The 25,808-nt window shown below is 40.4% G+C and overlaps 1 protein-coding gene across 1 annotated transcript in view; it reads right to left on the bottom strand.

Moving 5' to 3' along the window:
• Positions 1–25,808, bottom strand: part of rragd (ras-related GTP binding D) — an 89,324-nt gene that overhangs the window by 28,919 nt on the left and 34,597 nt on the right. Inside the window, exon 5 of the mRNA XM_049596310.1 lies at positions 25,029–25,171. Within this exon, the coding sequence (XP_049452267.1) occupies positions 25,029–25,171 (143 nt within the window). The remainder of the gene's footprint in view (positions 1–25,028; positions 25,172–25,808) is intronic.

The raw sequence follows: 25,808 nt of genomic DNA, 5'->3' as shown, positions 1-25,808 counted from the left end.
ACTTTATTAAGCACAGATCCCAAGGCTCTACCTGCTGACTGAGATAACACACTAACAGCATCTCTAAATGTCATATGCTTATCCAGTGTCATACCAAGATATTTATATTGATCAGTATATGACAGCACTATTGAACCGAGATTACAAACAACTGGACTTCTAGACAGCGATTTTCGCCTAAAGTGTACTATTTGTGTTTTGTCTTCATTAACCACCACTCTCCATTTCCAGCACCATTCCACCACAGTGTTCAGCATAAACTGCAGATCTTTTTCGTGTTCCGCCATTAAAACTACATCATCCGTGTATAATAATATTCCTACAGTTTGATCTTCAACTTTAACTCCCAAATTACATGCTTTAATTTGAAGCACTAAATCATTTACATAAATGGAGAACAATGTTGGAGACAAAACATCTCCCTGTTTCACACCAAATATTTGAGGAAACCATCCAGTTGTATATTCATTAACCTGAACACAGGCAACAGGTGCTTGATAAAGAGACTTGATGGCATAATAAAACCTTCCATTAACAGCAGAATTTAACAACCTACAATGAAGAAGTTCCCTATTAATTCAGCCGAAAGCCTTTTTAAAACCAATAAAGCAAACAAAAGTGGACTTATTCAACTTAATTCTTGCACGTATAATGGAAGTTACTGCATATATATGATCAATACATGCTCTGGATTGTCTAAATCCGTTTTGTTCATCAACAAGCAAACTTGTCCTCTCAAGATAGTCTACAAGTCTTATTTAAAAGTGAAGAGTACAATTTATAGACACAGCTAATGAGGCTTATTCCCCTGTAGCTGAGTGGCAGTTTGGGATCATTTTTTGAAGATTTCGGAATAGGTTTAATAACAATCTTGTGCCACTGTGTCGGGATAATGCCACTGTCAAAACAGGACTGAAATAACTCATATAACACATCAAACAATCTTGGCGACTTCAACATTTCATTCAAAATTTCATCAATTGCAGAGGCTTTTTTCCGTTTGCATTTATCCACCACATTTTTTACCTCTTCAACAGAAAAATTTCTCTCATTTCAGTTTCCATAGCCTCATTTATACTAGCTACTTCACTCAAAAAAGAATCATCAAAAGAACTTTTGCAACCACAAAATAAATCTGTGAAGTCTTTTTTCCACTTTTGTAATACTACTCCTAAACAGAACTATATTCACCATTCTCGAGTTTAACCTCCATGGGTATTTCCCTAGACTTTCTGGGACCCAATCTGTTGATTTCATTCCAGAACTTCTGGGGGTTATGGGTTTGTAAATAATCAATATGCAATGACAGGCCTCTATTAAAACTGCATTTCACTGTGCGTAACCTTTTATCAAAATTAGTTTGGCTTTTCTTAAATTCTATCTTCAGCCCTTCCCTCAGATTTTTGTTCTTGCATCTTAGAAATCTTTTCTCTGCTGTTCTTAGATTGTGCCATAGGGTCTGCAAATCTTGATTCCAGTAGGGTTTGTAGATTTTACTAAAACCTTTATGAGGATTACATTTCATTTTAACACATTTATTTAATTCTAAATGGACACAGCCACACAGTCTATCATACCAGGCATCCAGACTCCCAGTTGCACACTTAAGTTAAGCAAAATGTTGTTACATTGGCGGAGGATAGAAATAAATCAGGGAGATGTTTTTGTGTTACTGCTTTTTCAGTGTGTGGTACATATAAGTCATCCTCAACAAAGCTTGGTCTTACTTGAACCTTTAACCATAATAATGAATGATCGGTATATATATATATATATATATATATATATATATATACAGTACAGGCCAAAAGTTTGGACACACCTTCTCATTCAATGCGTTTTCTTTATTTTCATGACTATTTACATTGTAGATTCTCACTGAAGGCATCAAAACTATGAATGAACACATGTGGAGTTATGTACTTAACAAAAAAAGGTGAAATAACTGAAAACATGTTTTATATTCTAGTTTCTTCAAAATAGCCACCCTTTGCTCTGATTACTGCTTTGCACACTCTTGGCATTCTCTCCATGAGCCTCAAGAGGTAGTCACCTGAAATGGTTTTCCAACAGTCTTGAAGGAGTTCCCAGAGGTGTTTAGCACTTGTTGGCCCCTTTGCCTTCACTCTGCGGTCCAGCTCACCCCAAACCATCTCGATTGGGTTCAGGTCCGGTGACTGTGGAGGCCAGGTCATCTGCCGCAGCACTCCATCACTCTCCTTCTTGGTCAAATAGCCCTTACACAGCCTGGAGGTGTGTTTGGGGTCATTGTCCTGTTGAAAAATAAATGATCGTCCAACAAAACGCAAACTGGATGGGATGGCATGTCGCTGCAGGATGCTGTGGTAACCATGCTGGTTCAGTTTGCCTTCAATTTTGAATAAATCCCCAAAAGTGTCACCAGCAAAACACCCCCACACCATCACACCTCCTCCTCCATGCTTCACAGTGGGAACCAGGCATGTGGAATCCATCCGTTCACCTTTTCTGCGTCTCACAAAGACACGGCAGTTGGAACCAAAGATCTCAAATTTGGACTCATCAGACCAAAGCACAGATTTCCACTGGTCTAATGTCCATTCCTTGTGTTTCTTGGCCCAAACAAATCTCTTCTGCTTGTTGCCTCTCCTTAGCAGTGGTTTCCTAGCAGCTATTTGACCATGAAGGCCTGATTCGCGCAGTCTCCTCTTAACAGTTGGTCTAGAGATGGGTCTGCTGCTAGAACTCTGTGTGGCATTCATCTGGTCTCTGATCTGAGCTGCTGTTAACTTGCGATTTCTGAGGCTGGTGACTCGGATGAACTTATCCTCAGAAGCAGAGGTGACTCTTGGTCTTCCTTTCCTGGGTCGGTCCTCATGTGTGCCAGTTTCGTTGTAGCGCTTGATGGTTTTTTGCGACTCCACTTGGGGACACATTTAAAGTTTTTGCAATTTTCCGGACTGACTGACCTTCATTTCTTAAAGTAATGATGGCCACTCGTTTTTCTTTAGTTAGCTGATTGGTTCTTGCCATAATATGAATTTTAACAGTTGTCCAATAGGGCTGTCGGCTGTGTATTAACCTGACTTCTGCACAACACAACTGATGGTCCCACCCCATTGATAAAGCAAGAAATTCCACTAATTAACCCTGATAAGGCACACCTGTGAAGTGGAAACCATTTCAGGTGACTACCTCTTGAAGCTCATGGAGAGAATGCCAAGAGTGTGCAAAGCAGTAATCAGAGCAAAGGGTGGCTATTTTGAAGAAACTAGAATATAAAACATGTTTTCAGTTATTTCACCTTTTTTTGTTAAGTACATAACTCCACATGTGTTCATTCATAGTTTTGATGCCTTCAGTGAGAATCTACAATGTAAATAGTCATGAAAATAAAGAAAACGCATTGAATGAGAAGGTGTGTCCAAACTTTTGGCCTGTACTGTACATACATACATACATACATACATATTTTATTCTTTTATTTTTTAACAGGATAAAACTGTTTTTGGACATATCTGTGGAAACAGCATCTAAGCCTCAAGCCTGAGAGGGTTTTTCCTATGGCATCGGCTGGCTGACAACTCAAGAGCTGGCTTTGCTAGCAGACACACAGTTATCTTCTGTGGTTCACCACTAACTGGAGAAGGAGTGTCATACAAGATGAATTTCTCTCTTTTCCATCAAGTATTTTTTACAGTGTTAGTTATCAACCATTCACAGTTTAAGAAGTTCAACATTTAACAATTATGCTTGTATTCCACTCAAAAGTGGAAGCTAGTTAGACTGGCTTACATTTTATAAAGAATGAGGTCTAGGTAGTGTTAGCTGTCTCTCTTTAAGTGCTCCAGTTGTGGTGATGGCGAATGATCAAGCTGTAAAAATTCACAGCAACATGTATTTCTGTGACCTCAGCAATCACAGAGCCTGTTTACACCTGGTAATTCATATGCACCTTGGGTGATCCAATCACAAGTGGACGGCACTAAGTACAAGTGTAAATAGCCATCAGGACACATTGTGATGCGATCACTCAAACCACCTGGTGACGTGGCCTGGAGCACATTTGACCACATATCTTTTGAAGTGTAAACACTGGTGCGCCCAACACAGGATGTGGTTGTTCTGGTGACAGCATATTAACACTCCATGACTTGCCCATTTTTAGACAAGTTGGACAAAGTGTTACGTGACCCTCCATCATTTTGCCCTATGAAAGGAAAAGTGTTGAATTGTCCTGACAGCAATATATCCAATAGGCTAGGGCAGTATCACGGTATTACAGTATACCAGGGTATTTAGAAAGCCCTACAGTATGATTTTCAATTCCAACAAAAATACAGACTCTTCTCTTTCTGTGAAACTCATTGTATGTAGTGCACATCATGCGCCACCAGAGGTCAGTCTCTACTAGTAGACAGGCAGCTGAGCTGACAGACATAGTGACTGTGAGTGGTGGGGATACCAGGACTGTAAACAGCTGCAACAGCAGAGAGACTGTGGGGCAAACAGCATATTTTCACATCCAACTCATTAAATTAAGGGTTTCTTTTGACCACACCTGAGTTGGTGATCGTTTAAATAGTGGACTAGTTAACTAAATGACTAAAAAGACTGACTAAGATGGTTTTGGTGAGTTTTATTTTGTTTCTTGTTGAGTTTCAATAATGTGTATTTAACGATGAGTTAACAAGGCAACTAAGCTGACGTTATTCTTCGCTCAGTGTAAAGAGAAGGGGGTGGGTAGGTAGCAAAAACACCATCATATACTGTAAGTTTCATGAAGTTATGAAAACACAGATCCTACCCAAGCCGAATCTCCAGCTGAACTGACAAAACTGCTAAGGTTACCAATGTGCATGCTAGCAAGCAGCTAATGAGAGACTACAATGATTGTGCATGAGGCCCTTTAACACTCTAGCATGTTTGACATTCAGCATGATAGACAGAGGTGTTAACAGCAATGTGTCTTGGCTGCCCACTTTTGTTGGGATCACCAAAACACAGGTCAATATCAGGTGTAAACCAACCTGATCTCACAGAAATACGTGAAATGACCACGACCTCTTAACACCACATTCAGTGGTGGCAGCACATAATGGGTTGAAATTACACGCTGGTACCATGGAAACAATGCCAATGTAAAGGCAATTAGGATCCTTTGTCGTGGTGTCCACACGGATTCCCTGATTCAACAACATCCTGTATACACACAAAAACACGAAAGTGTTCTTGATATTAAAACAGCAATTATATTCCTCTGTTATAATTTCCCACCAATAATAATAATAATAATAACATGATAGTTCGGCTGTACTAGATATTTGAGATATTCAGTAGATTTACTTTTTTACGACACTATTTGACAACTCTACAATCACAGTCCCAAAAATGCCGTTTCTAGAGAACTTGCTAAAATATCTGAAATTAACCATCATCCTTACTTTTTCTGGGTCCATGTCATTGGTCCGACAGCCCATTGGTCTGACGTCCCGTTGTTCCGATATGTGATTATACTAGGCTATACTGTATTTGTGTACCATAGAGGATCAGCAAATGCAACAAAAGTAGGCTACTGGTCGAGATACAAGTGTCATAGAGAGGAGAGAGTGAAACACCATAACCTCTTGATATTAGCTCTGGGGTCCGGGTTGTGTGGGGAGCTCTCCGTGGTGCTGAACGGCTCCCGGTGGGCGTATTTCTGCCTTGATGGTGCGCCGCAACCAGCTCTGGGTCAGCTGGGAAAGACTTGAGGCGGAGCAGGCTCATGGCTTATGTGTTTGTCACTTTCTTTTTCATTTTAACCCACACCATGATCTTTTCCTGACCCTAACCAAGTGGTTTTTGTGCCTAAACCTAACCAGACCTTAACCACAGGGCATCATGATGATTTCGGAACAGACTTCGGAACAATGGGTTTAATATGATCGGAACAATGGGCTGTCGGGCCAAAGGGCAGTTCCCCTTTTTCTTAACGTGTTTCATCTAGGTGCAGTGTCATTACTAGTTCGGCTTTACTAGACATTTGATATATTCAGTAGATGTATCTTTTTATGACTTTATTTTACAACAAGCCGCAAAAACCTACTGTTCCAACACCGCTGTTCCTAGCGTATTAGCTAAAATATCAAAAATTAGCCGACATCTTTACTTTTTCTTAACATAGTTCATCTAGGTGCAGTGTCATTACTTGTTTGGCTTTACTAGATATTAGATATATTCAGTAGATCTATCTTTTTACGACCCTATTTTACAACTCTATTTTACAAGCCACAAAAACCTACCGTCCCAAAAACGCTGTTTCTAGCGTATTAGCTAAAATCGAAAATTAGCCGACATCTTTACTTTTTCTTCACATAGTTCTTCTAGGTGCAGTGTAAAAAGTAGTTCGGCTTTACTACTTACTACTACTCTGCCCACAGCGCAACGCTCTTAAAGCCCTATACACATAATACATTTATTTTATTTCATAGCCTTGACATTAACCTGTCATATTGTTGAGTTATCAAGGACACTTCCGTGTTTTTGTGTATACAGGAATGTTAAATTTCCATTATTGGTGTTGTGTGTTAAAAATGCAATTCAACACTTGTGTAGTTACATTCAACTATGTGAGAGTCATTGCTCAAAAGAGTTGGTGTTAATCTGGGGAGTAATCCAATCAACACTGAACAGAATTTCTCCCAGAATTCAAACGGATCTGTGACGAGCGGGGAGAATACGCGCAAGGACAGCAGACCACTACCATCTTGTGGCTCTGATTGGCCAAATTTGTGGAAGTACTGTATATCAAAGACAACAACATGTATATTAAATAATATTTTCTTTGCAGTCATATGTTATGTGCTGATAATTAACTTAATACAGATGAAGGACTAAAAAAGCGGCTAGTTTAGATGTGGCAGAGTCTTGTCAGCAGCTAACACTGTGATGAGGTAAGCCTTGTGTTCAAGGTTAGCTGGATTGCTTTATGCTGTTTTTGATAAGTTACGTTTGCACAAGGGTGTCGATGAATATGCACAATTTGCTTTATTTAAGTATACAAATTTGTCCGATTCTACGTAAGACAACACGGTAGAGATGTGCAACTGGCCATTTTTTGCCAGAGGTTTTCAGCTAGTTAATGTGTTGATGGAATAAAGCTGGAGGCACGAGCCATGCCGCGTTCCACTCTAAAACCGGAGCTGTTTGCGGGTGGAAGGAGTTTTTTTTGCTTTTGGCAGAGAAAAAAAGTGTTGTATCTTAAATTAAGGATCTCAAATTACCATTAGCTGGAGCTAACACCAGAGTCACACACACACCCAGCAGACATCAACAGTAATAAACGTTTTAAATGCCGGTGAGTTTATATAACTTTTAAGTTACACCGTGTGTAAATATCTATACACATAAACAATAACATCGCTGTCATATTTATACCTTCAGATGACGTTAGTTTGCTAAACTAACAGAGAGATGTTGATAATGTATCTCTGTGTTTACGGCTAAATGTAGGTGCTGTTTGCTGTTTGGAGACTAGCTATTATGATAGCAGGCAGGCTGAGCTTCAGTAACATCACTGCGCTGGTTCCCATTGTCCAGGAACTAGTTAGCGTCATTCGCATTATTCCCGAGTAACACCAGCAGTGTCATGTTTTGTCATGTTTGTGTTTCTGTCTTCCTGTCTACTCCATGCTGTGATTACCCAAATGGGTATCACCTGTGTTGATTTCCCCACCTGTTTCTACTTGTGTATTTATCTCTGTGTTTTGCATGTGTCGGGCTGTGTGCGTTAGTTCCCTGCAGTCGTCCCCTTTGCATGTTCTCGTGTTACTGCACTGAGTTCTGCATTTTTTGGGTCTGTCTACAATCCTCCACCCTGACAAGCAGCGAGTAACGCTAAAAAACAAAACAAATGCTCAAATTAGTTCTTTACAAATCCATGGTGAACACACAGTGACTGATGGCATGGATGTCTTTTCTTCTTTTTTTCTCCTCACAGTGCATCATGTTGGTGAAGGTGAGTTTTGGAGAAATTCAGAAGCATGTCAAAGTGGCTGAGACTGATGAGGGCTATGATAGCTTCAACACATTCCTTCAGAAAGGCTGGCAACCCTTTTCACACAGCCAAGAATGTAGTTAACAGAGTACTTGCTATAATACCTGTTGAACTTATTTAATGTTTATATTATGGAGTCCTGTGAAAAATTCAAAAAGTGCTTTTGGAAGTTGTCCTAAAATGTTAAATTACAAGCTTATCAAATTTCTATGTTAATCTATGTTGAGGTAATGCTGCTCATAGTTTAATCTTTTTATTGCTCTAAATCTAGTATGTTTTGACAGATGAATCAGGGACAGAAGTGGACGCAGATGTGTTTGAGAAGCTTTTGCATTTTTTTTTTTCAAACTGTTTTACAGTTTTACTTCAGACTCATCTATTGTACACTTCATTGGAGTCATCCATGTCAGACAACTCACCAGCATCCTTGCTAGTATCCTCTGATTCATCAGATACAACAGTGTTAAGACAAATGGAGGGAGGAGAACCCATGCTGAACGGGATTCGGCAAAAGAGGTGTGCAGCCACATCCACTTTTGTAACAAATTGTATTAGCTATCAAATATCAGATACAAAGATATTGTGCAGTTAAAGTGTGGTTTTGTTGTTGGATGTGATGATGAATATAATTGCTAACTTTATGATTCTATGGGCCAGATCCACAAAGAATGGATTGCTCCTGCTAATAGCGCCATTATTTGCACAGAATTAGCTCACGCAATCTGCCCTGTTTTAGCGCCTTATCCTCAAAAGAATTTGCTCTAATCATATGCCGGCGCTAACACGCCCACAAAGTTTGGCAGCTGAGCGCAATTTGCGGCACATTGCCCTGCTGATGGATGACTGTGAGAGCCCTGAGACACCTGCAATGGGGTTCTGGAAAGAGCCAGAAGCAAGAACCTGCAGTGTAGACACTAGAGATGTGCGGATGACAGTTATAACCGCCAGGTCGATAGCGTGATAAAAATGAACAATCTGATTAATGGCGGATGGGTTATGGGTGGGTGAAAATAATAGCCTAATAATAACTTTTATTTAAATCGCACCCTTTAAAAACAAAGTTTACAAATTGCTTTGACAAACATTAATGAGGGGAAAATGTATTGCATGCTCTAAAATGTGAAATGAGCCTACTTGTGTCGTGTGCAATACAATAAGCCCTCTATATCATCATGCTTATATCCCGCTTATAAATAATGTATGATCGGCTGGGCAAGCATACTCTTTAAATGTGTCATGTGGAAGGGTTTATTTAACACAGTGATCCCCGCAGCAGCAGAAATGAGTGTCTCCTCATTGAGTGCCAATGTGCGCCTTTATGCACATAGTAACGGCGCCATTTTATTGATTATTTTAATGTCAGTCAGCTGACGGGATCGGTCAGGATCTAATCTTTCCTGATAATATAAACATGCGGGTGCGGGTGGATGCGGGTCTGTAATTACAGAAAATTAATTTGCTCGGATGGGTGGTGGATGGATGATTGTTGGATCCGCGCATCACTAGTAGACACTAATTTGACAATACCAGGTAAAGCATGGGATCTCTGGATGGCAGGCTCAATGTCATCCTTGATGTCATCTAGTAGCGCAAGGATCATGCGGCCTGGCAACCGGTATCTGCAAATGATTTCATTGTCACTTAAATCAAAAAGTGATATTCTCTTCCGATAAATCCTTTCTGGTGCGCGCCTGCCATTACGGTGCCTTCGCCGGGCTACAATCACTGCTGCCATGATTACCGGAGTCCTGGCATGACAGCCCTTATATAGACTATGCTCCACAGTTTCCACCAACTGAGTGAAATTTGCAATCATTTTGCGTGAGAGAGGGAGAAAGAGAAATTGCGCAGATTTAATACACGGGTATTAATTTTGGATGAATATGATAAAACAAAAACACTGATGGATAGCACACAGAGACAGTTGGTAAACCTTCTCGTGGATGACATGGTTGAAATTCATGGGTAAGACTACAAAGTTCATATTTGCACTTGACATTGAATTATTTAAAAAAAGAGCTCACTCATTGTAGAACATTGCATATTCATTATTACAAGCAATACATATACTGTTCAAGCAATTCATGATTTAATTTCTTTTTTGACAGCAATAAATAAGGGCTAAAACAAACAAAAACAATTGATTTGAGAGAGCCTATAACTCACTGAAGCTAGTAAAAGTAAAACGTAATGGGAAAAGGAAATGTAATAATGTTCATCAATCATGTTTATCTTTCAGGAGGACCCCGCCAATCTCTGTGCGAAGTAAATACGCTTTGGGTATCATCTCTCTATTTCCCAGCCTCAGAGATCCATACTCAGACAATAAGTTTGTAAATGAAAACCTTGTATGTCAACTTAGGAAGCAGAAATATGTTCTGATCTCACTCTACAATGTATTGTTTTTAATATTACAGGAACACTTCTCTGACCCACAGAGTGGATCTGGCTTCCTGGCCTGGAGGATAAAGACGGCAGCTAAGTCCCAGAGATCCTCCACCACCACTGCCTATCAAGATAGTCTGAAGAGAAGGAGGGTCTGCTCTGATAAGCGGCTGCTTGGTGATCAGTGTCATAAGGCAATATCCTTTTGAAACATTCAACTGATGCATCAGCAATCAAAGAGAAGATGAGGGCCACATTTCAGTACCACCAGTCACTGGTTCAAGATCAGCAGTGCTCTTCAACAGTCTTGGATGCCAAATTATTCAAGTTGTACACTTTAACTTGCATAAGTCGGAAAATGTGTGTTCTTCTGTAGATTGACCAAGACTTCAACATGTTGTTTGGAGAGGAAGTGTCTGGAAGATTTTTGGCAAAATGGCCCACATTTTTAAAACCTAGGATCCTGGCTGACTGCAAAAAAATTACTTCCAATGAGCACACTGAAGCCCTCTTGTCCATGCAGCAAGACTCCAGTGGTTCTGGTAAGCTTTGCTCATACTTCTCTTTAAATTATCTGAATCATTTATGTGAATGTGTCCAATATTTATCCTGTTTCCCCCTAGGCTGGGACAGTGATCTGTCAAGTGTTCTGCTCTTGGTTCACTTGCTTCCCCACACCTCTAAAGGCCACAAGAAGAGTGCAAAAATCAGCTCATGTTGAGCTGTTGACCATGTTGTGAAATATCTTCAGGCATGCAATTTTTTGTGTGTACTTGTGCAGTTATTCTGATGATCCTACTTATGTAGAAGCATTTTTTTTACTGGCACAATTAGTCACCTGAATGCAGCAGTGCTATATTTCATTATTTTCTAATGATTCTTTTTTATATTTTGTTGTAGATGGGAGCCTGTGTTGAAACCTTCCTTGCTAGTGTGGAGCCAGGACAGCCCTTCCTCCTGTGTGTTGGTGAAAAGAAGAACAGCATCCAGAGATTCTATGTCATCATTGATCATAAGGACATCCCTGGCAGCTTTCAACAAGCTCTTCAAAGCACACTTCACCTTCAGCATCAACTACCATGAATCCCTCTACAATTCTATACGTTCATCCAAACCACAGTTTTCAACATTGATGTGGGAAGTGCCAAGGAAAGTCCCAGAGTCAAGGAGCTTAGAGCAAGATTTTTGCACGACACTTGAGGCACTTAAAGATCCCTGGCTACAAACATGTTTCTTTGTTACATTTGTAAGGCATACCACAAAAGTTCTGCATTGCTTTGCCAGCATTTAAGACTCAATCACGGTTTATATTCTGGAAAAACATAACGTTTGAAATGTGGACAACCAAGATGTTACTCATCATTTTGTACTTATGAGGTTTCAAGAAGCACCTTTTTTGTTTCAACAAAGATATTGCTCTGACTAACACACCTAGCTTACCACTGGGAGAATTTTGATTTTCAGAGATTTGAGTTTGGTCTGGTGAAGAAAGAAATTATTGATAGCTTGGTGGGAGGCGAGGTTTTAAGTTCTGTGTTTAATGTTTTTTTTCCTGAACTCTTACCACCCAATTGTACATATTTAAACTCCCCTAGGACAATCGGTCGGGGAGGAGGAATACCGACCATTTATAAGGAGAACTTTTATTGTAAGCAGCTCGTGTCACCGGTCTCTGTTTCCAGCTTCAAACTGACCTTATTTGAGTTGGGTCGCTCTCACCTGGTTCTCTGTGCAGTGATATATCGCCCTCCGAAATATAACAAAGATTTCATTAATGACTTTTCCAATCTTCTGACCGAAATTATGCCAAATTATGACCGGGTGATCTGAACATACATGTCTGTTGTCCAAACAAACCCTTGGCAAGAGACTTTTTAACTCTTATTAGGCCCGTTTCCACTGAAGAAGTTCCTGGTACTATTTGGGGGGCAGGAACTACTACAGGAACGTCCTCTCGCTCGGCCCTCTCAACCGCCGTGTCTCCACTGAGAGAGTGGAGTACGAGGAAGGTTCCTGTAAAGTTACGGGTTCTGGATGTAACGTAATCGTCGACCACTTACCATTTATCGGGGCGACGTAGGGATGCCCTTAGCTGTTAGCCCTTAGCGGTGTCTGTAATAACTCACTAAATGCCCCATGAAAAAAATTTTTTTTTCCAGAGGATGTCTTAGTTACAACATGATTGAGCTAACTGGAGTAGTTTCATGTCGTATCCGACAACGGGAGGCTTTTAACAGATGATGTCCTGATGTTAGCTTTGCTGCTGTTAGCTGTCCCTGTCAGCTGCAGCCACTGATGCTTTCTAGACATCGTGACTTCCCATAACTGAATAAATACCACACATAGCAACACAAAACTGCTTTGCTAGCTCAATCATGTTGTAACTAAGATATCTGCTGGAAAAAAAAAAATTTTCACGGGCCATTTAGTGAGCTTTTTTACATGGCGGCGGAAGCTATATGAACAAGCTAACCCTCGTCTGCTGAGTTTTAAAAATGCCGGCTATTTTGTTGCTTTCTGTTGACATCACATCCCTCCTTGAGTATATCCAATCAGCACCAAGTAATCCCCAAGCCCCAGCCAGGAGTCTTTCGGGGCCGTTCTGAGTACCTACTCCAAGGCAGGGACTTGTTTAGCCCCCGTAAAAGTTCCGGAACTCTGTCCTTCGGGGGTGGTTCCTGCGGTGGAGACACGCACCAATGGCCCCGGCCCCGTAAAATTACCCCAAAGTTCCTGTGGTGGTAACGGGCCTATTGATGCTTTTAATCTTGTTCAGTCTGTGTCTGCCTCCACACATGAACACGGACACACCTTGGATCTTATTTTGTCTTATGGCTTGCCTGTTTGTAATGTTGAAATATGTGATGCTATTTTCTCAGATTATATGCCCGTGTTATTTGAGTTTTCTCTGCCCTGTAATATCGTTAAACCATGTGCTCCTGATCGTCTCTGTCGGATGCTCAAACCTTCCACAGCTATTCAGTTTTCAACTGCCTTTAATAATGCTGCAGTGGCCGACCGAGCATCATCCTGTTTTAATACGGAGGAGCTACTCTCCCTATTTCTCTCCACCTGTCAAAATACCCTTGACACTGTCGCTCCACTTAAGCCTGTTCGTTTTAAACCTAAGTCTGAACCATGGTTGAATGAGACCACTCAGGCCATTAGACAGGAGTGCAGGAGAGCTGAACGTAGATGGAAGAAAGACAAGCTGCAGGTGTCTTATGATGTCCTAAAGGAGTGTTGGTGCAGATAACAAAAAGTTGTCAAGGCCCAAAAGACTTAATACTTTTCTGATATAATTTTGAATAACTGTCACAAACCACGTGTTCTTTTTAGTACAATTAACAGCTTCCTTAACGTCCCCCAATCCAGTAATCTGGCGCCTTCCACTCAAACTTGTGGCGCTTTTCTCCAATTCTTTGTGGGCAAGGTCGCTTCTATTAGAGCAGGCATCTCACCTCCTTCTTATGTCCCATCTGTCACCGCCACTTGCTCCGCTACTTTTTGTCACTTTGAGCCTGTGTCACCTTCTGCTTTGAAGGAAATTGTTGCTTAAATGAAACCCTCAGGTTCCTCCGCTGATGTTGTCCCTCCTTGCCTCTTTAAAGAAGTCTGGGACTCTATCGCAGTCAGTGTTTCTAGCATTATAAACAGCAGTCTGTCTAGTGGTACTGTGCCAATGTGTCTTGTCCTGTGGTGCAGCCCTTGATTAAAAAACCCAACCTGGATACCTTAGTTTTAAATAATTTTAGACCTATTTCAAAACTCCCTTTTATCTCAAAAATACTAGACAAAGCTGTACTTGTACAACTTCAGTCCTTTTTAAAAACACATGGCATTCTTGAAACTTTTCAATCTGGTTTTAAGCCTCTTCATAGCACAGAAACTGCACTTTTAAGAGTTTTTAATGATTTATTTTTAGCCACTGACAATGGGGACCATGCTATTCTTGTACTTCTAGACCTCACAGCAGCATTTGATACAGTGGACCATAAGATCCTCATTTCTCGCCTAGAGCACTGTGTGGGTATTCGTGGTGCTGCTTTAGAGTGGTTTTGGTCTTACCTGTCTGAGAGAAGTTTTTCGGTTAACCTTGGGGATTATAAATCATCATGTGCCCCTCTCCCTTATGGAGTCCCCCAGGGGTCCATTCTAGGGCCAATCCTCTTCTCTCTATATTTGCTCCCTTTAGGTGCTATTAGTAAAAAACATGGCATCTCATTCTATTTTTATGCCGACGACAGTCAAATCTACATGCCCCTGAAAGCCAATGACCCTAATTGTATAGAGGCCTTGTCTGAATGTCTAAAGGACATTAGCTTGGATGGCTCTGAACTTTTTAAATTTTAATGACAGTAAAACCGAGGTCATAATGGTTGGGCCCAGTGGTGCCTCCAAAGCCCCTCTTGACCTGGCTCTCTTGCTCCTTACGTCAAAACCACTGTGACAAATCTCAGGGTTAAAATTGATAATTGATTTAAAATGGATCAGCAGATTAATTCAGTTGCTTCTTTCAGTTAAGAATTTTATCAAAGATTAAGCCTTCCCTTTCTTTTAATAATTTTGAGAGGGTTATTCATGCATTTGTCTCCACCCGACTTGATTATTGTAATGCCCTTTATGTTGGTGTTTCTCAGGCCTCCCTCTCTCGACTCCAGTTAGTCCAGAATGCTGCTGCTCGACTATTAACTGGAGCACGCAGGCGAGAGCACATTTCCCCCGTATTGGAGTCCCTCCATTGGCTTCCTGTATATTTTAGAATCCAGTTTAAGACTTTATTGTTTACTTTTAAGGCTTTGAATGGGCTGGCCCCATCCTACCTTTCCGATCTTTTGAAAAAATGTGTTTCATCACGGTCATTGAGATCGGCGACCAGATCACTTCTTGTTGTCCCAAGAACAAGGTTAGCGCAAAGGGGAGACAGAGCCTTTGCAATTGTGGCCCCCAAACTCTGCAATGAGCTGCCCCTCCAGGTTAGACTGGCAGATACCCTCCCTGTTTTTAAATCTCATTTAAAAACCCACCTGTTTTCGTCGGCCTTCTCTGCCCCTGTATGATAGTTGGCAGCCTTTTGTTGTCTAATTTTGTGTTTTCTTTTCTTGTGTTTTATTTATTGACTTTTGTATATTATATTTGATGTACAGCACTTTGGTCAGCGCTGTTGTTTTTAAATGTGCTATATAAATAAATTTGTATTGTATTGTATTGTATTGTATTGTAAATGCATACTGTGAAGTGTCAACCACTAATTGGGTGAAGAACTATGGAACGGAGTATCAGATTGGAATGTTTGTTTGTACTGGAACAAATATTGAAATTCCTGTTTTCAGAAAGGTCACCAACATTATTATACATGATGAGCAAGCTTTCATTTTGACCTGCAGAGTGGATACTCTTTATTTTGATGATCATTTTAATGCATACTGTATCGAGGAGAGCAGATTCATTCTCTGTTCTTCCAGTTAAGGAGATGATTTATTACAGACCCTATGACAAACAGTTTTTGAACGAGATGTGTGAAAAAACATACATTGTACCACACTGTCATATTGTCTGACCTGTTTATGCAAAGACTGTGTGTTTTATGTGGTGTGCTTATTTGAAATACAGGTTGATTCAAACTGCAATTTGTGTGGTTTTCTTTGTAAATTCCAGTGGCATGCATTGTTCTTGGATTATTAATCAACTCCGAGTGGTATTTCTTAAAATGAACTATAATTATAAAAGATTTCTATTAGTTATATTTATAACAATCTCCATAGAGTTAATATAATTTGAACTTTATTTAGTGTTAAAAAAACACTCACAGTGTTAACTTTTTACACTACACACTAGTGTTGCATAAATTCAACACTAAGAATGTTAAATTTCAACTACTGAGAGTGTTGTTTCAACTCTGTCACAGTGTAAACTCTTCAACACTTTCAAAAGTGTTGAATGTAACTCCCTGAGAGTTGAATTAAAACTTCTGATTTGCTGTCGACAATGGATCCTAACTGACTTTACATTGGCATTGTTTCCATGGTACCGGCAAGTAATTTCAACCCATTACGTGCTGCCACCACGGAATGCGGTGTTAAGAGGTCGTGATCATTTCACATATTTCTGTGAGGTCAGAATTCAGGTTGGTGTAAACAGTCTCACAGAGTGATGTATAGCATTCTAACCAAAATGGGTGGCAACATCGCCTGCCTGCTCAGTCACTGCAGAATCATTTAAAGTTATTTCTTTGACGATGACAAATTGGATCAGTAGTTTTCAAATAAGTAGATGTCAAGAGAGACAGGTGCATACATGTATCTTAACTTTTTTTTAGAATAAAAAAAGCACTTTTTGTACTAATCTCATTTGAAACAACAGCTCTTACAGTTATTTCTGTCACCTTCCATCACGTACTCTTCCATTGGCAGCACGTTCTCTACAACTGCGTCCTTGTTTTTATTAAGAAAAACCCATCCCGGATATGTCCCCTTATTTCCAATGACAGAGTTACAACAAGAAGAAGAAAGGCTGGGGGAGGATCATGTTAATAGTCCTACAGTTCTGTACTACAATTGACCCTTCACTAAGCCTCTCCCTTAATCAGTCACTGTCCAATCCTACGTTACCAACCGTGTGTAGCACCCGAGAGGTCCGTCAAGCTTTCAGCAGAAGCTAATATGCCGAAGCAGCATGCATATCGTAATGTTACCTTCAAGTCCAACACCTGATACCCAAAAAGTGTCGAAGGTGGTGTTGAATTTTTCCTCTTCCCCAAGCCCAAGACCCAAGGAAGATATGGCTAAAACAGTGTGGAAGACCACACAAACAGCTGAATCCAGTAAAGATCAATAAAAACACCTACGTTTGTTCCAAGTTAAGATGCTAACTAACGTTAGCTAACGCTAGCTTTGGGTGCTAGCTGCTCTCCCTTTGTCTGCCCCAAGGAGGGAATATAACTCAACATTAACTTAAATTTAAACCATATTGACTTACCCTGCTCCCTCTATTTTAAAGGGCCAGTGTGTAAAATGGGTTTAAAACAGTGACATCAGTGGTCAAATTCTAGATTGCAGGGCTCACTCGCTCACCCCTCCCATCGGGTAAATGACGGTGGCCTCGTAGGGACAAAAAGCCTTGCGCACAAGTTTTTCAGGAGTAGGTCTATCTAGCAACGAGGTGAATGTTTATTTAGAAATCTAAACCATGTTACGATATTGTAATGAATCCCTCACAAGCAGGAGACCAGAGTAGCGTTTATTTGAGCACTCCAGAAACTTCGGTAACACTCCACTCCGTCCCAAACTCTGACTCTTCTAGCATAACAGACACACTTCATAACTTTACACACGTGCTTGTTTACCATTCCGAATGGGGACCCCCTCCCCTCTCTGCACCACCAATCTCCAGCCCGCACACTGACTGACAGCGTAGCCTGTAAACAGAGCTCAGCTGTTTATTTAGCCTAGCAATATCTCCGGACTATAGTAGCTGCAATGGACAACTTTGAACGCGATTTTGAAGAGTTTTTTGAAGAGTTCCTTCTTCCTTCCTTCCGCTGTCTTCGTTGGTTCATTTATACACGCGAAACGCATTCTCTGGCTGGCTGGATTGTCCGTCGGGCTGCCGTACATACATGGCGGTGCAAGATGGCGATCTCTCTAAAGCAAGGCCCTTGCTATATATATATATATATATATATAAAAGCATAATTATAAGGCTAAGAAAACCAAACGAATTTTATTTTACAGCGATCATACGCTTGTATAAACATATTAATGGGTAGAATATTCAGATTCAGATTCAGATTGACAATAAACCATGCCAAATATTACACACTGGCCCTTTAATGTTCTCGTGATTTATACTCCACCAGCAGATGATATTGTGAATGTAGCTCTCACATGCATATTGAAGACCTTTCTGTCGGCTTCTCTCTGACATCTCCGAACAGTTTTTCCAGAAATTTGATGTTATTTCCTTTGGAATAGCTCTCCCTGATATCACTGAAAACTCCATATTTCTTATGCTAGGAGTGAAAGCTTGACGGATGTGGCAACAGTAACTAAGGGGGGCAGGGCTTAGCGAAGGGTCAATTCTTGTTTTGACACAATGTTCAAATTTGTCTTTTTAAAAATCATATTATGTGGCATGTACCTTGGCATGGCTTGGGTTGTCGATATACAAGAAGTATACAGCATGACACCTGTCATAACAGTTGGCCTAGTTCCTCTATACGTAAATCCTACTATTCCTCTTGCTATCGTCGGACAGCAGTCTGTGCTCCAGAAATGCAGCATATTTGCACATCCCCCTACTTAACCCAACTTCTTCTTTCAGCTCACGATGGCACATTTTACTCTGTGATCACAATGCTGTAATGGACAAAGAGAAGTTTATTATTGAGGCGTAGAAAATATTTGGAATTCTATGATCTATAGTCCTGGCTTTATAAAGATATATTCATTAAACATTTCCTGGTCGGCCACAGCAACAGAGATTTTGTGTCTTCCTGGTGAGGATCGTGTGAAGATACACACAAAAGACTCCATGGCAACCCTTCCAATGCACTCTATTTGCTTGTGTAGCCCTGTTTGTGTGTTGCACCATGGCACATCTGATATTGCTGGGGGGAGTCATTTGACCCTTATCATACAGGTATGACACACAGCAGAATGTGCTTTGACTTTACACCTTGATGAAAGCCATTCACAGATCTAGATTAGGACCTAATTATACTCCCAGCTGGAGTGATAATTGAAGTGAGAATTTTGAGCAGATCAGAGAGGATCTGTGGGGGGATCAGAAGTACAGAGAGTGTGCCTTGGGCTTTACTTCACATTCAGCTGTGTACTACTATTATATCCAGTATGCCAATCCACTCTGTTCCTGAGACACAGAACTACCATGCATACTTCACCTAGACAAGGACAATGATTTCAGACACTCCGACAGCTACTGCCACATCTCAAGGCTCTGATGCGTTCAGATCTTAATTTCTTCTATAGTCATTACCACTGGTTAAAGTATATCAGCAGAGACATCAGTGCACATATATTTGTGCAAGCTTTGGCTGTTCTTTACAGACATTACCTGTATGTGAGGATTTTATCAAAAAACAGTTAGTACCTCTTCACCTTCACCTCTTTCTACAGTAGAAAATGGAATAGATATTACATATACAGCCACAGCATTAAAACCACTGACATGTGAACTGAATAGCATTGATCATCTTGTTACAATGCAATGCAATGTTCTGGAAAACCTTGGGTCCTTGTGGAAAATTGCCAGGACGCCACTTTACACATACCAATAGCTTGGGGGCCATTACATTTTCAAAACCTTCATACCGTTTTGAATTTTCACCGGATGGCATTAGTACCCCCCTTCCCACAACCAGCCAGTGCACTACTTTCCACAAGCTCTTTTAGCTTTTACAGTATAATAAACACCCAATAGAAACTAACGAAATGTCAGCAAAGGTATATTTTACACCTATTTTCCTTATTAAACAGAAAAATATTACCATGCAGCTTTTAAATTCAAGTTTCTCTCTTTCACCAAACTATGACTGGCTTCATTGCCTTGTTAACTCAGTTAAGTAACAGTAACACAGTTTTGCAGACCAAGTAAACCCCTTCATGGCTTACTTTCCTCACTTCCATTTCTCTTCTCGTATGTTGAGCTGAACTGACAATAACTGACAGTAACTGACAATGATTCACCAGTGGGCTCCACCTTCTCGGATGCCAATTCAATTAAATTCAATTCAATTCAATTCAGTTCCTAATGAATCGGCTGAAAGAAAGCTGACAAAGGCCATCGAATGCCAACGATGCTGGACACACCTTAAAGACTGGGGCCACAGATGCTTACCAACAGCCAAACACTGACCAACTGCCAACTGCGGCTTGGTGTGTCAGGGCCTTAATAATTTCACTATCCACCCACCTCAGCACATTGCATAAATCTTAATGTGAGCAGATCTGTGTACAAATTTTGACTTTTCACTTTATCCACATTTTTTTTACTATTTTGTTAACATACAATATAGTATAAACACACTGATATTGATTGATATTTTGTAACTTACTTTATGCTGAACATTTCATTTTTTGTGTCATACCCTACTTCCTGCCTGCAAGGCTATAATTTATCCACATACGTCTCACCAAGTTCACTCATTTGTACAGTTTGAGATAAAGTGATGGATTACATGCTCCTATATGAGCTTAGAAAATTCTCCAGCATTCTTTGCTAGTTCCTGTGATGTTGGCTGTTTGAAAATGCAAGCTTTTCTTTGTTTCCATTTATCCATTGTAGTGTTCATATCACTCTGATTGTAGGTGTTCATATTTTTCTGTATTTCTGATTATTTATTTTTTTTAATCAAGACATTATGTTGCTGTTGCAGTTTGACTGTGAAGAATAATGAAGTTTTAACTTGGAAGGTCGGGCCTATTATATCTGTAGCTCCTGTGATAAATGACTGTAAAGTTGTTATAGTACTTCTCTCCCAAAGGCTTTAAGCCAATGATATCTGGCTTCTGTAGAAGCTCCTGGCTGTTAACGTAAAGAAAGGTCAGTATATCAGACAGACGTCAAAGTTTATCAAGTTAAGAGATCTTCAACAGTCCTCCAACAGTTCACATCCATTATTCAGGAATAAAAGTTCAGGTGAGACACTTTTCTCTGAAACCTCTGTCTCACACTGGTTCTGATGTGAATCTTGTCAGTGTTGTTAAATTGAGAATGAATTACAGATCTACTTAATTACACAAGGCCATTTAGCAAGAATCCTGACAGTTGATATTTTCTGACCGACAACTTCATTCAGCTCAAACAAAGCTAAATAGCCACTGACAGGGGGATGGTGTATAAACAGTTCCAACTAAAGGGGCTTAGATGTATAGTAATTAAAGATGCTAACTTATTTTTATATTTATTTTTTGTGGCCGATGGCCGACCCATACCAACCAATCATTAACCATTTACTGACAAGTGTGTGTGTGTGTGTGTGTGTTTGCTGCAGGTGGTGTATTTCAACACAGTTTCACTCCGAAATCATCGGATCCCTGCAGTGACTTCCAGTGTCAGACACAGACAAAAAAGCCGTCCTTTCATGTCGGCATGATATGCTTGCAATTATTGTGTATTGGTGCCTGGCAGTGTTGGGGGAAATGAAAAAAATGCAAAGTAAGGGGCCGCAGAGTCTGAGCTGGGCTGGCAGGAGGGTGGTGGATGGGTCCAGCAACAATTGACTTCACTTCCCGTATGATTGTAAAGCCAAACCCTGTTCTTTTTTCTAGACCCAACCACATGTGTGCATTGGCCAAACCTAACCAAGTGTTTGTTGTCAAGTCAATTTGTGGTGTTGTACCAACATAATGCATTTATTTTGAAAGAGACTGCATGCAAATGGTACATTTCCTGTGCAAACGTAAGTTAATTTTGACAGACAAACAGACAATGCATGTAACAGGCTGAAGTTGACACAACGTCCCACAACATCAATTACAAACGCACCCAAGGTACCTTGCATGTCATATGTCGATGTGGAACATCTTTGACCAAATGTAAATATGTTGAGAGTTGAGAGTCCACCTGCCCCACACACAGAAACAGGGCTTACTGTTAGCATCACACAGCTAAAGTTACGGGTTTAATGACTGAGACGACATTCATGTGAGTTTGTCGGGACTGTTTAATCGCTTAGTTTCGATGTTAGCCGCTGCAGCTGTGTTGGCTCATGCTAACCTGGCAGACGTTGAACTGACCATTCTGTGTAATAGCAGCAACAAAAAGTTTCCTGATCCTTTCAACCGGTGAAGAAGATTAGTGACAGGGGGAACTGCCTTTCAAGTACGTGTCAACCTGTGCCTCTGGGTCACTAGGTCGTTGAGGGGTGCTATAGTCGTCCCCTAGGAGTAACACTATGGCATTGCCCTGGCAGCGGCGTACGACTCTAGCTGGCGGCAGGCTGAGCTGGCTCATCATCTCCCCTGTAGTATTAGTGTATCATATATACATTTTTAATTGTTCAACTGATTCAACAGTATTAATTGGTCAAAATTCTTGTCAATTAACCGGTAAACGGTTAATTAATTAACACCCCTAATAGTAATTGTTAATGCATGCAATAGTGATGACAAGAGGTCTGATTCAAGTGCCTTTTTCTTGCAATCTGCTACTGTGACTCATCTCAAAGTGTGGTGGTTTTCTTTGCCGATTGTGTCTTTGGTTTTAGAGAGAAATGGAATTTCAACTGCTCTGTGTTAAGTTTGTTTTAAAGGCAGGCCTGCAAGCTGCAGTGGGTTGAGAAAGATGACAGTTCTGAGAACAGGGCTTCTTTTAAAGGCACCACTTTCAGTGTTGTTGCCTCTTCTGCTGAGCCAGACAAAGCTCAGTAGTTAAGCTCACTTTGGACAAGGTTACATTACTAAAACTCCATTAAACAAAAGTTACAGCATCTGAAAATTGTTTCATTACAAACATGAGGTCAAGCCCTGCCTCAAGAACCACATTCATTTATCTTTTTGCTCTGTATACATAACTAGAGATTCATGTTGGCACATAATGGTAAAGGAATAGTTCATCAAAAAACAATATAAACTGTACAGTGTAGTCCCCTCCCTAGACTCTCTATGGTTCCACAAAAAAGTTTTCTATTGCTTGGCCTTAAGGAGATGAGAGTGCCCAGAAAATTAAAGCATAACAGTGCAAACACACTTCTGCGAAAAAGTTTATAAAACATCCAAAAAGACTGTCCCCTGGGATCACAGTAAACTGATCCAAGGCCACGCCTCGACCCCTGTTGAATTCCCCCACAAATAAAAAAACCTCTTAGATCTACATGCAGCTATTTCAAAGAGTGCAAACAGGATACACACAGAATTGTAGGAATAATTCCCAGGATCAAAGTAATAAACCATCAAGACAAGGTTAAAAAACACACTGCTCAATAAGATTTCAACCCTCAAGACTAACAAGTAGACTCTGTAGGAGTGTGTGCACCAGGGGTGTAAGTATAGACAGTGCAGGCAGTGCGGTTGCACTGGGGTCCGTGAGGTGGGGGGCCTGTAGACAGAGTGGGCCCTCCAACAATGTGTTGGGTGGAGAATGGGCCCTTATGAGTGACTGCCACCTTGAAAATATGCCTATGCTTAATATGTGAATAATAAATAACATATTTTGTGTAAAGAATTTTACTCACATTGCCCATTCCTACTGAGCAGGACCTTTTGCAGTGTCTTTTTTTTATAATACTGCTGCAATAATCAAAATCTAAATTTCTGAAACAGATTATGAAAGGGATACAGAGTTACAAGAGGGCTTTCAATCAAATCCTTCACATTAAATCAAAATGCTATAAACAAGACAGTTTTAGAGTTTGGCATGACACTGAGTTACAGCAGAGTCTGCTGCACTTCCAAGCAGCAACCTCCAAGAACCAAAAGCTCCAGTTAAGTCTGGCTCTAGAAGCAACCCTTTCCAATCCTCATAGACCCCTGTGTTAAAATACCCAAATTTACAGCAGAAACAAAACGGTTTTGGTCGTCATGGCTTTCAACATTCATGACAACTGTACAGGGGGTGGATTTTTATATTACTTAGCTACCTGTTTGCTTTTTATTAAGGCCTAATGTTATGCATATTTACAGTAAGGGCTCTATTTAAATGACAGGTTGTCCGCAAGGCATCACTATAGTCTATGAGTTAGATCCACCCCTCACTCCTTCACAGCTTCAACTTTTCATCCAAATGCAGTCAATTCTGGCTCCAAAAAGCCAAGATTTTGTTGGCAGAAATGATGAACTCGAGGCAACAGGGACAACAGGGTAGCTACATCCTATGGACCATTGGCTCCATACACACTTGCCTCACTTGAGGCCACTTCAATCTAAAAACCATGTGCACCGTTTTGCTGCATTTTTCATGTTGAATGACGTTTCCATGAAATGGTGTGATACGGTGTGCAAACAGGCATTGGTGTACGTACCCCATATAATAAGACACAGAAGAACAATTAACACAGGATAAAAACTGTAAAATGTATCTTCCATTTCACTAAGTGAAAGTTGATGTGGCAGACTGGTTAGTAAGTAGTTGCTTATTTAAACATCCAGTAGTTATGAAGCAACATTATCCTTTATTTGGAGTCATGCTGCTGTTCACCTGTACACCCACCTGTAGTGTAAGTCCAATTTTCACTCTACTTTTAGCTCTGCTTTTGGACTGCAAATCATGAGAAAAATACTCTGAAACAACTGAAACAGTCTGCACCGCTAGCTAACCTCCTCCTGACCTGGCTGGTGCACAGTGCGGGGTGGCAGAGGCTAATGCTGGCCAGCCAGTGGAGACCAGAGGGTGGGCAGTTCTGCATATTAATGCAGCTAGGCCGGATGGTGCACAGTGCAGTAATCTGAAGAGCAGCAGAAAATAGGCCGACATGCAAAACCGGTCAAATATATTCCAGACAGTTAACCGTTAAACAGTTAAACATCATCCCCACATTGTTCCTGACAGAATGTCTTTGTCTTTATATTCATGTAAAAAAAAAAAAAAAAAAAAAGACCAGCATTGATACTGAAGACAACGAACAACAACTCTTGTTATGGTTTGCTGAGAGTGTCTATTGGCTTACCCATAGATGCAGGAGATGTCAATGACCACATCGATCATGTCACAACACAGTTCATATGTCTGCATATCCACTGGACTGCTGTCTGTGGCTATGTAAATCTTACTGACCACATCAAACAGGAAGGCCTTCTCAATACCTGAGTTCTGAAAACAGAGGCAGAGACAAGAAGAGCATCACTTAGTGTAAGTCATTCATATTACCACAATTGAGCTCTAGTGGCCATAAAGAGCTTCACATGACAAAAATTAGGCCTGCATGCAGGGAGTATACTATCCTCTACACAGACCATGTGCTGTGACAGTCAGATAAGCGGCTTTCTTTCACTAATTTCACACACTGGTCTTTGATATACACATTTATTATTTGAAAAGGGTAAATAAAGAGAAATGTGTGTATCCCAATGAATTCACATGAACAAAAGAAATAAGGTGGCTAGGTTATAATACAAATCTCAAACAATTAACATGTTTTACGCGCTACTCATTCTGAAAAATAGGCGTGATGAAGACTGACCAACTGACGAGACTACTACACACCTGAGGCTGCAGATGTTGCTGGATGATGTCATGCGCTCATTTTTAAAGATTTTTAGCATCATAATATGCCACATATTCAAGTGTTTTAAAATGAAAGTTAAATAATGAAGTCAAGCTGAACAGTTAATCTTAAAGCATCAACCTCCAAGTTGCCAGTCCTAGACACCCAGGTATTCATATTCATAGACTTGTTTGACAAAGGTCCATCAAGGTCTATCAAGACTGGCAATTTTCATACAGCAGC

The sequence above is a fragment of the Epinephelus fuscoguttatus genome, linkage group LG14 (genome assembly GCF_011397635.1).
Source record: "Epinephelus fuscoguttatus linkage group LG14, E.fuscoguttatus.final_Chr_v1".
Taxonomy (NCBI): Eukaryota; Metazoa; Chordata; class Actinopteri; order Perciformes; family Serranidae; genus Epinephelus; species Epinephelus fuscoguttatus.
This window is presented reverse-complemented; position numbering and strand designations above follow the sequence as displayed.